This window comes from Coffea arabica, chromosome 9c (assembly GCF_036785885.1).
Source record: "Coffea arabica cultivar ET-39 chromosome 9c, Coffea Arabica ET-39 HiFi, whole genome shotgun sequence".
NCBI classification, from domain to species: Eukaryota; Viridiplantae; Streptophyta; class Magnoliopsida; order Gentianales; family Rubiaceae; genus Coffea; species Coffea arabica.
The window spans coordinates 40551689-40566792 of NC_092326.1; the positions used below are offsets into that span (position 1 = coordinate 40551689).

Sequence of the window (15104 nt, forward strand, 5' to 3'; positions counted from 1 at the left end):
AACCAGAATGTTACTGCTCTTAATTTCTCCAAGTTCTAGATGTTGGTTTTCAATATGCATGCCTGTTGATGCACTTTTGTTTTGGATTGAAACACTCACATATCACCAGATTTTAACTGTGAAATGCCTGGAATAAGATGTAGGGGTGAAGTCACATAGAGCAGGTATGAACTCCTACTCCCACTTGCTTTTCTAAAGACGAAAATCAAGAAACCATAATTTTGAAAATTTTCACTTAAAAATGCATGAATTATAGTCCATAAAACTGTTCAGAGAAACAGCACTGTAACTCATTTCAGCTTTCATAGATCATAGTATTGAAGACCCTTTTTTTTTTGTTGGTGTTCCAGATGAAAGTGGCTGAGATTTGGTGGTTGCCTGAAGAAGAGTTATTATGGCTTCAACTTTGAACTTGCCCAATGGAACAGTAACTCCAAAAGCTTACTATTCTGAATTCATGAGCCAACATCACCTAAACCAAAATGGGAGCTCAAGAATTAAAAAAAAAAAAAAAAAAAACCCTTCTTCTCTGGTGAATGTAGATAAAATCTAGGACCGTCTTTTGAGTACTATCATTTTACAGATTGACAAGAACTTTTAGGTGCTAGAATGTCAGTCAGTAAGCTCACATACTTTTTTTTTAATTCTATAAGTTCACATACTTTAAAAAGCAAAACAAAACCTAGAAGAGGACTTAACTTTTTTTATAACAGCGACACCTTTGAGCAGTTGTGTCTGGCCTTGCACTAAAGTAACAAATATTTGCAGATAAACGACCATGGAGGCAAAAGACAAGCATAAACAACTACCAGTAAAATTGAAGGAAGAAACAAGAACCTTTGTAATTGGCTCCTCTACAATATAATAAGAGGATAAAATTCAGTTGTGTCATTTACTTAGGTTGACCTATGATCAATTATAATATGTTTAATGCATCTAAGCAGCCACTTAAAATACATTCCATCCATGTTTTATTGTCGGTATTATTCTCAATAGTTCCAAACTCTAGAGTCATTGGATGCATTGTAATAGCTGGCTCAGATCCCAAGACCTCACGAATTGATTCCTTACTCATTCATTAGTTTGATTTGAGCTTAATCATTGAAAAGTCTCTTAATTTAGATAATTGAAGATATTCTTTGTTACAGATGGACAGAGGTCCCATTCCAATAATCAGCATTGCTAACTATCAACCAATCATCTGTTTCTTTAATCCCCTTTCAGAATCATATAAGTTCATATTTTCTCCCTCATGCACCTTCATTCCCTAGAGCCAAGAATGATGCACAACTGATTAGAGGAGCAAACTGAAAAGGAAATACAAGATGCAAATGTGTCTTCTCTTGTTGTACTGTTACATTGGTCTCTCTCTTGTTTTTGTCGAGGGAGCCCAAAATGTTGAACTCTTATCCTTACTTTCCGTAAAATCCAACATAACTGATCCAATGGATCACCTCAAAGATTGGAAAGTGCCAAGCAATGAGGTTGAAGGCAGTTCAATTCACTGTAGTTGGGACGGTGTCTGGTGCAACTCGAAAGGCTTCGTGGAGAGTCTTGACATATCCAACTTGAACCTGAGTGGACAGATATCAGAGGGCATTCAAGGGTTGAGTAGTCTCTCTTTTCTAAATATAAGCTGTAACGACTTCTCATCTGCACTGCCCCAGTCATTAGGCAGCCTTGCATCATTGAAGATTCTCGACGTAAGCCAGAACAACTTTGTGGGCAAATTTCCTGTTGGTTTTGGAAATGCTTCAGGCTTGAAAGCAATCAATGCATCCAGCAATAATTTTGTGGGCTTGCTTCCAGAGGATCTTAGCAATGCAACTTCACTCGAGATCCTGGATTTCAGAGGGAGCTTCTTTGAAGGTTCAATTCCAGTGTCTTATAAAAATTTGCAGAAGTTAAAGTTTCTGGGGCTTTCAGGTAATAATCTGACTGGAAAGATTCCGGCAGAGATTGGTCAGTTGTCATCTTTGGAGACGATCATCATTGGATACAATCTGTTTGAGGGTACAATACCGGCAGAGTTTGGTAACCTCACTAACCTTCAATACTTAGACTTGGCTGTTGGTACTTTGAGCGGTCAAATTCCTGCTGAACTTGGCAAGTTGAAGAAGCTTACCACGGTTTACTTATATCATAACAATTTTGAAGGAAAGATTCCCCCTGAAATTGGAAACTTATCATCTTTAGTGTATCTGGATCTTTCTGACAATGACATTTCAGGAGAAATCCCGGGCAAAATAGCAGACTTGAAGAACTTGCAGCTGCTGAACCTCATGTGCAATCAACTAACTGGTCCTATTCCCGACAAGTTCGGTGAGTTGACAAAACTTGAGGTACTTGAGCTGTGGCAGAACACTTTAACTGGCAGACTGCCAGTGAATCTTGGAAGGAACTCTCCCTTGCATCGGTTAGATGTCTCATCAAATTCATTATCTGGTGAGATTCCAGCAGGATTGTGTGACTCAGGTAATCTCACTAAACTCATTCTCTTCAATAATACCTTCTCAGGTTTAATTCCTGTGGGCCTTTCCAATTGTTCTTCCTTGGTTAGAGTTAGAATCCAGAATAATCATTTATCTGGAACAATTCCCCCTGGACTTGGAAACCTTCCAAAACTCCAAAGACTAGAATTGGCTCATAACAATCTCACTGGTGCAATTCCTGAGGATTTTACATTGTCCACTTCACTTTCTTTCGTTGATGCCTCCTGGAACCAACTTGAATCTTCTCTGCCCTCTAGCATCCTATCCATCCCCCAACTCCAGACATTTGCCGCTTCAAATAACAAACTGGAGGGCAACATACCAGATCAATTCCAAGACTGCCCATCTCTTTCAGTGCTTGATCTTTCAAGTAACCATTTCTCAGGGAAAATTCCTCAAAGTATTGCTTCATGTGAAAAGCTAGTGAACTTGAATCTTCGGAACAACCAATTTACTGGTGAAATTCCAAGGCCAATTGCATCAATGCCTACTTTATCCGTCCTTGACTTATCAAACAATTCTCTTGTTGGACAAATCCCAGCAAGTTTTGGAAGCTCACCAGCTCTTGAAATGCTCAACTTGTCTTACAACAAGCTTGAGGGTCCTGTTCCAAACAATGGCATATTAGTGACCATCAATCCAAATGACCTTATTGGCAATGCTGGTCTTTGTGGAGGTGTACTTCCACCTTGTTCTCACAAATCAAACAGTGTATTGCACTTCAGGAAATTTCACATCAACCATGTCTTCATTGGATTTTTCACTGGAATTGCCATATTAATAGCCATTGTAGTCATGGTACTTGTGGGGAGACGGCTATATAAACGCTGGTATCTCTACAGAAGTTTCTTCAAGGATTGGTTCAAAAGAGACAGTACAGAATGGCCATGGAGGCTTGTAGCATTCCAGAGGCTAAACTTTTCCAGTAATGATATACTGGCGAGCTTGAAGGATTCAAATGTGATTGGAGTAGGTGGGACTGGAATAGTGTACAAGGCGGAAGTTCAAAGGCCACACAGTGTTGTGGCAGTTAAAAAGTTGTGGCGAACTGAATCAGATTTGGAAACTGGAGATGACCTCTTTGTAGAAGTGAATCTCTTAGGGAAATTACGTCACAGAAACATAGTAAGATTACTAGGTTATCTGCACAATGAGAATGATGTTATGATGGTCTATGAGTACATGCCAAATGGGAGTCTTGGTGCAGCCCTCCATGGCAAACAGGCAGGGAAAATGTTGGTAGATTGGGTTTCCAGGTATAGCATAGCACTTGGAGTGGCACATGGCCTTGCGTATCTTCACCATGACTGCCATCCACCGGTCATCCACCGTGATATCAAGTCAAACAACATCCTGCTGGACTCAAATTTTGAGGCAAGGATAGCTGACTTTGGACTGGCTAGGACAATGTCGCACAAGAATGAGACAGTTTCAATGGTGGCGGGATCCTACGGATACATTGCCCCAGGTTAGCTTTTACCTTATAAGCATTTAAGTTTCTAGTATAACTTGAATTCCGTTGTATGTAAGCGTTTGAATAATCAAGCCTTAATCGTTATCCTGATTGCAGAATATGGATATACATTAAAGGTTGATGAGAAGAGTGACATCTACAGCTATGGAGTGGTGCTTCTGGAGCTCTTAACCGGGAAAACGCCTTTAGACCCTGCCTTTGGGGAAGCCATTGATATTGTTGAATGGGTACGAAGAAAGGTTAACAACAAAACTTCGGAATCAGCATTAGATCCTGATGTTGCTGGTCAGTGTAAACATGTCCAGGAAGAGATGCTTCTCGTCCTCAAGATTGCACTTCTTTGTACTGCTAAACTCCCCAAGGAGAGGCCATCAATGAGAGACATCATAACAATGCTTGGAGAGGCAAAGCCAAGAAGGAAAAGCGTTTGTCAGAATTGGGGATACACTGCGAACAAAGACAAGATAATATTTGCACATTCACCAGTTGTAGGCCTTCTATGAGAAACCATCATGTCTTCTTTTGTCTGTGTCTTTTCCGTTTCTTGTTCTTTCCAAATCCATTACAGTTTAGTGCATCTGCATGTAAAAAAATTTCCTACATTTCCACTTTTCTTTGAAAACAAATATAGGATTCATCGCGGAAAATTGGAAGGGTGGAAAACTCTTTCAACTTAGTTGTAGATATTACTCATTAGTATTGCAGCTTAAGTCTTCTCTCTTGTGAGAGTTAGACTAATAAATATACACCAGTTAAAGCTACAACCATTTGACTTTTCTTTTATCTACACTTTCTCTATGCAATTGTCTTATTCAAGCAAGAAATTATAAACACATGATGTTAATATGTAATTTCACTATGATATGCATAAAATAGAAAACTAATTAGATTATATGGGCTGCATGGATTACTTCAGAAGCCAAACTGTAGAAGAATAGATTTTTTAATAAGGTTAACAGAGAAATGTCCTCAAATAACCATTGGGAAAAAGAAAAGGAGAAAAACCTTTGAAAAAGAGATTGGCTTATTTTTCAAAAATAAGTTTTTCAAATACAATATTACAGTAATATATAAATAAAAATAACTCAAAAAAATCTCATTCATATCATATATCAAATATTTTAAAAAATATCTAAAATAAAAATTTTTCATATAAATTTCTATAGTAAAATATTTTAAAAAATAATTAATCCAAACGGAGTTAATACTAGCATAGTAAGGTTAAGGGTCTTCCGTCCTTGTTCTCACGCGACACAATCTGTGCTTCTCTGTTTCGTCCGTTCATTCTTGTTAAAAAAGATGGAACTAAAATGTAAAAAGCCATGGAAAAAGTGAAATCTCAAAAAATAAAAATAAAAATAAAAAATGAATAAAAAAGAAATCGAAGAGAAAAAATAAGGAAAAACCCAACAAGCAAAAGTCAAAAGTCAAAACCCTGTTGCCTGTCGGTTAAAACCCTCATGTCAGGTCTGCTCTTCAAATCTTCTGCTCCTCTCTGGTTCTCTTCGTGAGCCACTTACAAATTGGGACTGTTCAACTAGTTTTTCCAGCGAACAGACCATTATCGGAGGCTACCTCACAAGTAAGTTAAAATTAGCCTCCTCCTCTTTTCTGTTTTCTCCTTCACTCTTTGTCTTTTCCAATTATGTCTTGTTTGGAGTTGTATTTCTTGTACTTATGCTTAAACCATGGTTGATAATCAAAATGGAAAAAAGTTCGACTCTTTGATGTTCAAACAGTCCCTTAACTGAAATTCCTATTATGGCTATAGGAGATTCTGAATTTGCAGGTGTATATCATATACAGGTTCAGGTGGGGAAGAGATAAGAAAAAGCAAAACCCATCTAGTAAAGATTGTAACTTTGTGTGACTTCAGTTACGAGTATTTGGATGTTTATTTGTTTGCTGAGTGAGGTTTGATTTTGAAATAGCTTGAGCTGAATGTTTGGTTTGCTTATCTGCTGAATTCAGTAATCTTCTGATTTTAGTTAGTTAATTTATTTCTTCTACGTTAGGAGTTTAGGTGGTGTGTTGATTTTGGCCCTTTGTTATCCATACCGAGCTGAACTGTTGTTTTCTAATTACTGTGCAGAAAGCAAAGAAAAGGAGAAAAGAAAGCCTCATTTTCCGTTTTGAGTCGCAGTTATCCCTTTTTTAACCTTCTTCCTGCTCTTGATGGTAATTTTGGTTGTTGCTGTTCTCTGTAACCTTTTTTTTTAGCACTGTTCTGTGTTGCAGTACAAGCAAATTAATGAAAACCCAATAGGATAGTGAAAAACAACAAAGCATCCCTGAAATTTTTTCTCATTGGTTGAGTCTTAAAGTATTGTCTTTCCCTCTCAAGCAACATTGCAGATGTTTGCTTGCTTGATTTGATCGAAGTATTTCTGTTACTAATAACTTAGCTTCTCTAAGGTTTATGGTGATATATGACTGTAATTTCTTCCAACTTTGAAAAGCTTATTTGTAGCACTCAAACTTTGATTGGCCTTGTTCTTTGTGCTCAACGTCTTTGTAAATTTTCAGAAACTCCCGAGCAAGTAAAAAAAAATCCAGTTCCTTAATTGAGATTACATTAATTAATTTTGGTGGCTTTTCTAGGATTAATTGCTGCCAATCATCCTTCGATTTAATTGTTTAGTCAAAAGTAGCAGGTTACCACACAAGAAATAATCTATTCCTAGCATAAAGTAGAAATATCTGGAACTCACTAATGTTTGGAGAATAAGGTTCAAATATAGGATGATTACCTTTAATTTAGTGGAACGACGTCATTTCTTTTTCTCTTGATACACACAGTAATTGATTATTGAGCTTAGATTACTGCACTGCTTAAATATGACCAGCCATTCATAAATGGTGTGTCACTTTGCATTTTTACGCTCTCTGCTTAAAAAACAGAATCAATTTTCTTCCTGTTTCGATAAATTTTCGATGTTCAATAAGAGAATACTTTTGCTGCTTCCTCTCTGAATGCTTATACACATTCCAGTTATATATGCTGCATGAGTCTTGTCATATTAATGTTATGTGCAGTCATTCCATGTTTATGCAATTATGATGTTTTGGTGTTTATTTCTCACTCATGTAAAATTGATTGCATAAGAAAGGCTGGATAGGGTAGCGCAAATTAACCAACAAGATGTCTGTCGTGGATTGCATTCGTGTAGAGTATATTATTGCAGTCCTTTTATTAATAAAATCTCTTTTGCTCAAACAGGCTGCATTATACATATGGTAATTTTGACATGTATTAGAGCCATCAAGGACTTTTATTTTGCTACTTCCTCTTTTCAGCATTTGAGGTATCACAATTGCAGCAGTGAAATTAAAAAGATTATCTTCCCCCAGTTTTCCAGCCACCAAAGAAAGTATAGCACCGCCAATGGCGTCCTTTCTCCCAAAGTACTTCCTGATGAAGCATATCCTATTCTTCAATCCAGTGGTCTTCAGCACTGGTTCAAGAATTGGCAAGAATTGAGGAAGCATAAATTGACAGCGAGTACTTTTAGTGGGGCTATTGGTTTTTGGCCTAAAAGAAGAGTCCAACTATGGTTGGAGAAGATTGGGGCAATAGAACCATTTTCTGGTAATTTGGCTACATGTTGGAGTAACATCAAGGAAGAGGAAGCTCTTGAAAGATATAAGCTAATAACAGGGAACACTGTATGCTTTCCTGATTTTCAAGTTTATAGGAAAACCAACCATGAAGAAGATGACTGGCTTGCAGCTTCCCCAGATGGGCTAGTTGAGAGCCTTATTTATGGTTTGCCCTCTAGAGGGGTTCTGGAGGTCAAATGCCCTTTTTATGATGGGGATATGACTAAAGCTTTCCCATGGCGGCGGATCCCTCTCCACTATATTCCACAAGCTCAAGGTTTAATGGAGATACTGGACCGAGACTGGATGGACATGTATGTATGGACTGTTAAAGGAAGTAGTCTCTTTCGGATGTATCGAGATCCGGAATACTGGGATGCTCTTAAGATAGCTTTATCTGATTTTTGGTGGAAGCACGTTCATCCAGCAAGGGAATTGTACACAAATTCAGCAATCTCAAATCCGCTTTTTGAGTTAAGATCATTTAGGCCTGCACCAAGGCATGAATTATGTAGCTTTTTAGTTTATGAGAGTAAAAGGATCGTTGATAATTCCAGGTTAATAATGCGTGAGATTCATGGAAAATTGGTAGACTAATCCATCTTGAGACCAACATGGGTCACTGTAATTAGATTTAGAAACAGAAGACAGATTGGTTTTATCTGTTCAAAGCGGAGACTGATGTAAGTCTTTCCAGAGGTGTGAAGTTGATTGGCTGGGTCAGGATGAGGCAAATAGAAGCTGCTTTTCTATAGGAGGTTTACCACAAAAAAGTTTCTTCATAAGACCTGATATAAGCACTCTTGGTTCAGAGGATTAAGCTCTTGAGTTCTTCAATTGCATCATGCGATTGGGGATTCTTTCATTCCCAAGATTTAGCATTATTTATTTCTATGTATGTGGTTGGCAACTATGGGCTTTGTGAGAACTTCAGTCAGATCAGATCTCTTACTTATGCTGACTACCAATACATCAGCATTGTCTGAAGGCTGGTAAATGGGTTTTGAGCTTATTCTTCAAACAATTGATGAGAAGTTCAAAAAGGGTAAACTCCCTCCCTCCCTCCCTTTGCTACTGCTTCGAAATTGTCTGTTCTCTCACAATTTCATCCTTCTTATTTTCATTATTTACTTTTGTATGTGTTAATGACACCGGTTCACATCTTGATTCAAGTACAGGTCTGCCATAAGCAAAGAGTTGGGTTTCACTTTGATGTACTTTTTGCTGTTTGGGTTCTTTTTTCCTTCTTGCTGTTTGGGGCTTATTGTTTGGGAATTGAATGGAGATCAAGAATGTTGTACGTGCCATTTTAGTTTCGGGTTAGGATTTGACTTTTGAGTTGCGCATTATGAAACAGCTAATTTAATTATTGTGGAGGTCTAGTAGTAGTGCCCTGATTAAACTTGAAGCTGATGAATGCCCTAATTAAATTGATGAGTATGACAAACAATTACCTAGTGCCTGAATCACAACATATACATTCGTGTCCATAACACAATTACTGTCTCAATTTGAATCGTTTGCAAGTCTGATCTTACTATTGGCTGTTGTTTTGTCTCTCTATTGGAAATTGTGGTCGTAAAATATTTCTTTTGCATTAGTTGTCGGGTATTCATTTTTCTCACATGGAATACGGACAATCAGTTTGTAACATCATCCTGATTTGTTCCACGAGAGTACCTTTTGCTTATGTATTTCTCGCTGCCAGGTATCCATTTCCATGCAGAAGGAATGAACAAGTATTCCATGTCTCCAAACATAACAATAGAAGCATCCTGATCTGCTATTTGACAATTTCCAAGATCTGATAATTTCCAGATGCTGGGACTAGGGACAGGTAATCTCTTCAACTTGTAAGTTCCAGGAAAATTTTAGAATGGTTTTTGGTTGGCAATTTATGACATCACTTTTGCTGTTGAATCTGCTTTTGCATTTTTTGTTCCTTTACTACTACAGGAGATCTAGGATATACATTATAAAGTATGCCTGAACTTGGCAAATGTAATGGCTGCCAGCATTATGTGATGGTCTCTACAACTTTTTTGCCAGGTTAGCTAGGTAGAGAGTTCTGAATGTGATGGTCACATTTAAGCTTTTAGGCCCCACCAGGATTACGGACTGCACTTTTTTTTCCACCCTTTTTTTTCCTTCAAGACAGGTGGCAAAGCTGTTTGGCGACAATCTTAAATCATCATCTTCTGGAGACAAGGATATATAGTAGATGGAAAAGATACCATTACGCGCTTTAAAATTCTTCTCAAGCACATAAGCATCTGTGGAAATCTTCAATTCCTACTATATGCAGCTTCTAAATCTTTACATGTTGTTTGGCATTTTCTACTTTTAAGTACTGCATTTCCAACAAGATAAAAATGGCTTCTCTGGAAATGACTTGACAGACTTTGCAAGACTTCACTTGTTAGTTTTATATTTGTTGAAATGGTTCCAACTTCCATCGTTTTGAGGCGTAGTTGCGAGATTTCCTTCCTTGGTAGCTATAACTCTAGTATCTTGTTAATTCCAAAATTTTTGTTGATACAGAGGATGTGCTGCTGTTGACTTATTGGCTGCATTATTAGCATTTTCGGGAAAGTTTTTGTTGCACTTCTCTGAAGAAGCCTGAATTTTGCCTAGGCAGGCTTTCAGTTAGACCAAACAAATCAAAGAACTCTTGCTGGCTTGCAGTATGCAACGGGTTCCAGATTTATGTTCTCTTTGACCTGTTCTTCCTCACATGTTAATATATTCTCTCTCTGTTCTTGTGTAGCAAAATATACTGAAGACAAGTAACCAGCTACATAGCCCCGGTGCCCAAGGAAGCCCAAACAAATCAAAGAACTCTTGCTGGCTTGCATTATGCAACGGGTTCCAGATTTATGTTCTCTTTGACTTGTTCTTCCTCACATGTTAATATATTCTCTCTCCGTTCTTCTGTAGCAAAATATACTGACGACAAGTAACCAGCTACATAGCCCCGGTCCCCAAGGAACTCTATGGTATTATATGTATAGGGTTAAATCCAGGAAATCCGAGACGATGCAGTTTGTGCCTGGAATAATTGCTATTACTACTGCTTCTTATCTTTGCAAGCCAAGCTTGCAGCCTGAGTCGCAGTGACAACCACCAGCATCTTTTACCAAGAAAATTCCAAAAAAGAAAGGACCAAAAAAAAAAAAAACTACCCAAAAGTACTGCTAAGGTCAAACTTTTAACTTGCCTTTTAAATGATACTCCTAGCTGCATGTTTTCTGGCTTTCCGTTTTCCCGCATCAAAGGGAGATTTAAAGTGGTTTCTAGATGCATATCTTAGAAGGGGATGAGTCCTCTTAATTTTGCCTGATCAATTCTGGAATATAAATGATGCTTTATCGATCTACTGAAGAGGCTGTTCTTCTTGATGCAAAAAGCATAATAAGCGTATGCTGGCTCCAAAACGAATGGTTACTGACATGTAATGGACTCAAGTGTCTTCTCCCCTTTCGCTTCTTCCTCTCTCGCTTCTTCTTCTTCTTCTTCTTCTTTCTGTTTCTGACCTGTTTCTAGACTTGCTGCTTCGTGTTTCTCGCATGCTTCTAGACCTGCTGCTTCGTGTTTCTCGCTTGCTTCTAGACTTGCTTCTTTGTGTTTCCCCCATAAAACGCTGTAAAGACCAACGACCAGCAACAGAATACCGCAGGCACTACAGTGAAATGACATTTACATAAAAGTAAGAACAGAAAAAATGAAGCTGTGATATTATGTAATCAAATGGTTAGAACGACAAACCTTCCCCAGTGTAGAGTTTCGTTGAATATAAGAGCTGAGAAAATGGCTGTTATTAGAAGTGCAAGTGGGCTGAACATGGCTGTAAATACAGGGCCTTTGATCTGAACTACCCAGATTTGCAGCCAGTAACTAACTGCTGTGACAACTATTCCCTGCAATGTTGGAATTAATTGAAGTTCAACAAGTCACAAATTCCTGGCACGTTTTAGTTCATGGTGAAGGGTGTGTGCAAGAAATCATAGCAGAGTGGGGTAAGGTGATTTGCTGGACGGGGTGAAGGGAAGATTTGAACATAATCCCTCAAAAATAGAGCATTAAAAATTAAGCAGCTATGCCTGATTAAATCCTAGAACTTGCTATTCTTATTACAGTTAACTCCAAAGCAGAAAATGGACCCCTGATTTTGATTCCAGAGTTGAAGTTGCAGTTGCATCAAATGTTAAGTTGACGAACAAAGCCGAAATGGATTCAGTAAACATACACAATAGAGTACAGAAAGGAGATTAACGTTCCATCCTAGTTTCCATGCTTCTGCTTTCCTCTCATGGCCGACGGCCCATGCTGCTGACAGTATGCTGCTGAAAAAAATTTGGAGAGCTGTGAGACGTAGTTTAGCTGGATATTCCTTGATAACTGCACCCTGACAAATAAATGAATTTCTTGTTAGAAACTCCCAATCGCCCCATTTCTGACTTTGAAAAAAGGTGTGGAGAAAATGTTTTGGATGGACCTGCATTATGAGCCATACAGACCAGGTAAAGTTGGCTAAGAGCATGAGCAGAGAACCCTTTATCCAGTCTTCTTTCGAGTAACTCCTAGAATCGTTGTGGGAGATGCTGCTGTGAACAGATGAATACATGGGTGGTCCTTTAAAAAACGTAAACACTAGAGCCCCAGAGAGGCCAACTGCAGACCCCAAGACCTTGGCTATCCCATGACGTTGCTGAATTGAGATTTTCTCAATCCTGAAATGATCACCAATTCAGTTAGTAAGCTGATTAGATTAATACCATTTGATTTTTGAATGGAACTGTCCATACCTTAAGCAAACAGCAAGGATGAAAGTAATGGCAGGAATTGTGTTTGTGATGGCTGTAGCAAACGTGGCAGAAACATAGTTCAGGGCAAAATAGTAGAGATTCAAGCTCATGGTGATCCTGGAATTTAGCATGCAGAAGCATCATTAGGAAATTACAACCCTTGAAGAACGAAAAGAGCTAAGATTTCATTAAAGCAATACAACCGTAAAGTTCCCTAATACACTACTCTTATTTAAAGGAACCACATACCCGCACAAAGAAGTCAAAAATATCTTGCCCAGTAGGATATATGTCAATGAAGCAGAATTCGTTTTTCTGATTCAGAAGAGGAACGCGGATTATTTTCAGGGAAAAACTTTATGGTCTAATCACCAGTTGCAATGCCTACATAGAGGAACTGAAGAGGAAAGAACCTTTGACATTACCTCTCAATGAATACAGCAAAAGGAGCTAAGGCAGCCGTCGCAAATGCTTGCCGATAAACAACAAATATATAAGGGTTCATTCCTTTATTTACTGCTGCCTTGGATAAAAGAGACATCCCCGCATACACAAATTGTATGAAGATCATTACAATATAAGGCTTATTTCTCTCCACGTAAAACTGCCTCATGCCTTGCAGAACCCTCATTTTGCTGTCTTTCTAGTATGTTTGGTGGAGGATTCTTGTTGGAGGCACTCTGATATATATATAACACTCTCTCTACTCAGAGTCAGCCAGAAAGATCATATATTCATACCTGCTCTATGCTCATAAGTCCTCAAGCACGATCATAGAGTCAAGCACGTATGCCTTCACTAATTGGGGACGGACTCAATTGACTGCAACTTGAAATGATGATCCGTCAGGTGCATGGAAACAGCAACATCGACATAATCCCTCGACTCTTGAGTCTTTGTCCCGAGTATTTTTGAAGTACTAGTTCAAGAATATTTTCTCTCCATTTTAAAATTCCCTCAAGCCTTGCTATCTTTCTAGTATGTTTTTAGTTGCCCTCTGTGTCGGAGGATTCTTGTTGCAAGCACTCTGATATATATATAATACTCTCTCTACTAAGAGTCCTCAAGAAATATCATTCGTACCTGCTCTATCCTCATAAGTCCTCAAGCTAGATCACGGAGTCAAGCATATATGCCTCCATTAATTAGGGACGGACCCAGTTGACGGCAACTTGAAATGATGGTACGTCAGATGCATGGAAACAGCAACATCGAACGCTTTAAATATCTATTGACCCTGGAGTCTTTATCCTGAGTATTTTTGAATTATTAGTTCAAGAATATTTTCTCTTTCTGACATGCATAAAATAAGCTTTTTCTTGTTTTAATTTCTTTTGAGCACAACAATATGTGGACTAATTTTTCCAGTCAACGCAAATTCGGGAAAAGGAAAATGTAAAAACTTGTTTTTTTTTTTTGGAATTATTATTATATTATAAGTTGAAGGTTTTGAATCAAGAACTCCTATTTACAACCCCATGTTTTTGAATTATATAGTCAACGAATAGTTTCTACCAAACATGGCTCCAGCATTAATTTACACAATTTTTCCAAGAAATAGGAGGAATAATTCAATTATACCGGATGTCTTAAAATTGAGATATACCCTATTTGATAATCCAATTCAATACTTAAATTTAATGGGTTGAGATTTTAACATATTTAGATACATTTGATAACAAAAAATAGAACATCAAAATTAGTTAAGTGGCACTGAATTTTTTTTAGACAAAACTTGCTTCAAAAACTAAGCGATAAGCTATTCACTTATCACTTAATGTGATATAGGCTTAAATGTACCAAAGTTACTATTTAACAATTCAATAATTTAGCGGATTCCAATTTTAGATTTCAGATTTCCTTTCATACTTTAGTTTTATCAAAAGCCAGGTGCTCCAATTGAAATAAGCAGATCTCGAGACAGAACTAAATACAAATAATATGCGGACCACAAAAGTCATGAATAATTGTAGGGACACACAGACAGGGAATTTTCTTAGCATTCTAAGGTCTAATGCTGCTGTTTCTTTCAACACTCAAAGGACATATTTGCCTTGCTCATGCACATGTATCCTTATTCGAGGCATGACATGCTTTCCTACTGTCTTCGTGAACAGCTCATTTATCTGGGTCGAAAATTTAATCAATTAGAATGAAGAAATTCTATCATTTTGTCCTATTAACTGAGAAGAAAGAGAAAAGTTAAAAAAAAAAAAAAGAAGTTAATGTAGTAGTCATATATTGCTTGTTTCTTAAATAATTTCTCAAATTGGAGTGACAAATATTCCACCTTTAACTCTTATAATAACGGTCCTTGGTGCAACTCACGTCATTAGAGTTTGCCAGGCAGCTTGTTCATGCACGATCTTACAAAATTCTTAGCCCTAACCTTATTGAAAGACTCTTTCACTTCCACTCAAAAAGTTAATACATTTGGTTTAAGATCTTACAAAATCCTTAGACTTAACCTATTGAAAGCTCTTCGAACATCCTTAACCTTAACTTATTGAAAGATCCTCTTTCACTTTTGACTCAGAAATTTAGTACGCATGACAATTCTTTTTTTAATTTTTTTAAAAATAAATTTTCAAATAATTTCTTTTCAGCAAGAAGAGGAGTGAGATTTAAAAAGTAAGAAGAGATTTGAAATACACAGCACACGTTAAATTGGCTTAATAGAATAAAATCAATCACTTTTAGTACTTCCTTTTTAACAAAAATTACATTATAGAA

General features: G+C 37.5%; 3 protein-coding genes across 3 annotated transcripts; 2 read left to right on the forward strand and 1 right to left on the reverse strand.

Moving 5' to 3' along the window:
- The first annotated feature begins 937 nt into the window (after positions 1-937).
- Positions 938-4730, forward strand: LOC113709554 (uncharacterized). The gene is made up of 2 exons (XM_027232339.2): positions 938-3960; positions 4063-4730. The coding sequence occupies exons 1-2, from the start codon at positions 1326-1328 to the stop codon at positions 4467-4469; spliced, it is 3042 nt and encodes a 1013-aa protein (XP_027088140.2). The 5' UTR covers positions 938-1325; the 3' UTR covers positions 4470-4730.
- Positions 4731-5392: 662 nt separating this feature from the next.
- Positions 5393-10624, forward strand: LOC113709671 (uncharacterized). Its single transcript, XM_072064840.1, has 3 exons — positions 5393-5548; positions 7187-8611; positions 9275-10624. The coding sequence occupies exon 2, from the start codon at positions 7201-7203 to the stop codon at positions 8161-8163; it is 963 nt and encodes a 320-aa protein (XP_071920941.1). The 5' UTR covers positions 5393-5548; positions 7187-7200; the 3' UTR covers positions 8164-8611; positions 9275-10624.
- Positions 10625-10896: 272 nt separating this feature from the next.
- LOC140014284 (WAT1-related protein At1g43650-like) lies at positions 10897-13449 on the reverse strand. Its single transcript, XM_072064839.1, has 7 exons — positions 12797-13449; positions 12621-12686; positions 12372-12488; positions 12062-12296; positions 11813-11971; positions 11332-11483; positions 10897-11245 (listed from the first exon to the last, which is right to left on the reverse strand). Exons 1-7 carry the CDS (start codon positions 13000-13002, stop codon positions 11008-11010), a joined length of 1173 nt encoding a protein of 390 aa, XP_071920940.1. The 5' UTR covers positions 13003-13449; the 3' UTR covers positions 10897-11007.
- Positions 13450-15104: the final 1655 nt, after the last annotated feature.

What these genes read in the sequence shown, in the direction of transcription:
- LOC113709554 (XM_027232339.2), top strand. Translation starts at nt 1,326, where the DNA reads ATGCAAATGTGTCTTCTCTTGTTGTACTGTTACATTGGTCTCTCTCTT. An exon ending in CTACGGATACATTGCCCCAG is followed by an intron (nt 3,961 to 4,062) that starts GTTAGCTTTTAC and finishes TCCTGATTGCAG; the next exon opens with AATATGGATATACATTAAAG.
- LOC113709671 (XM_072064840.1), top strand. Translation starts at nt 7,201, where the DNA reads ATGGTAATTTTGACATGTATTAGAGCCATCAAGGACTTTTATTTTGCT.
- LOC140014284 (XM_072064839.1), bottom strand. Translation starts at nt 13,002, where the DNA reads ATGAGGGTTCTGCAAGGCATGAGGCAGTTTTACGTGGAGAGAAATAAG. An exon ending in ATCCTTGCTGTTTGCTTAAG is followed by an intron (nt 12,297 to 12,371) that starts GTATGGACAGTT and finishes TGATCATTTCAG; the next exon opens with GATTGAGAAAATCTCAATTC. An exon ending in TCCTTTCTGTACTCTATTGT is followed by an intron (nt 11,484 to 11,812) that starts GTATGTTTACTG and finishes CCAACATTGCAG; the next exon opens with GGAATAGTTGTCACAGCAGT.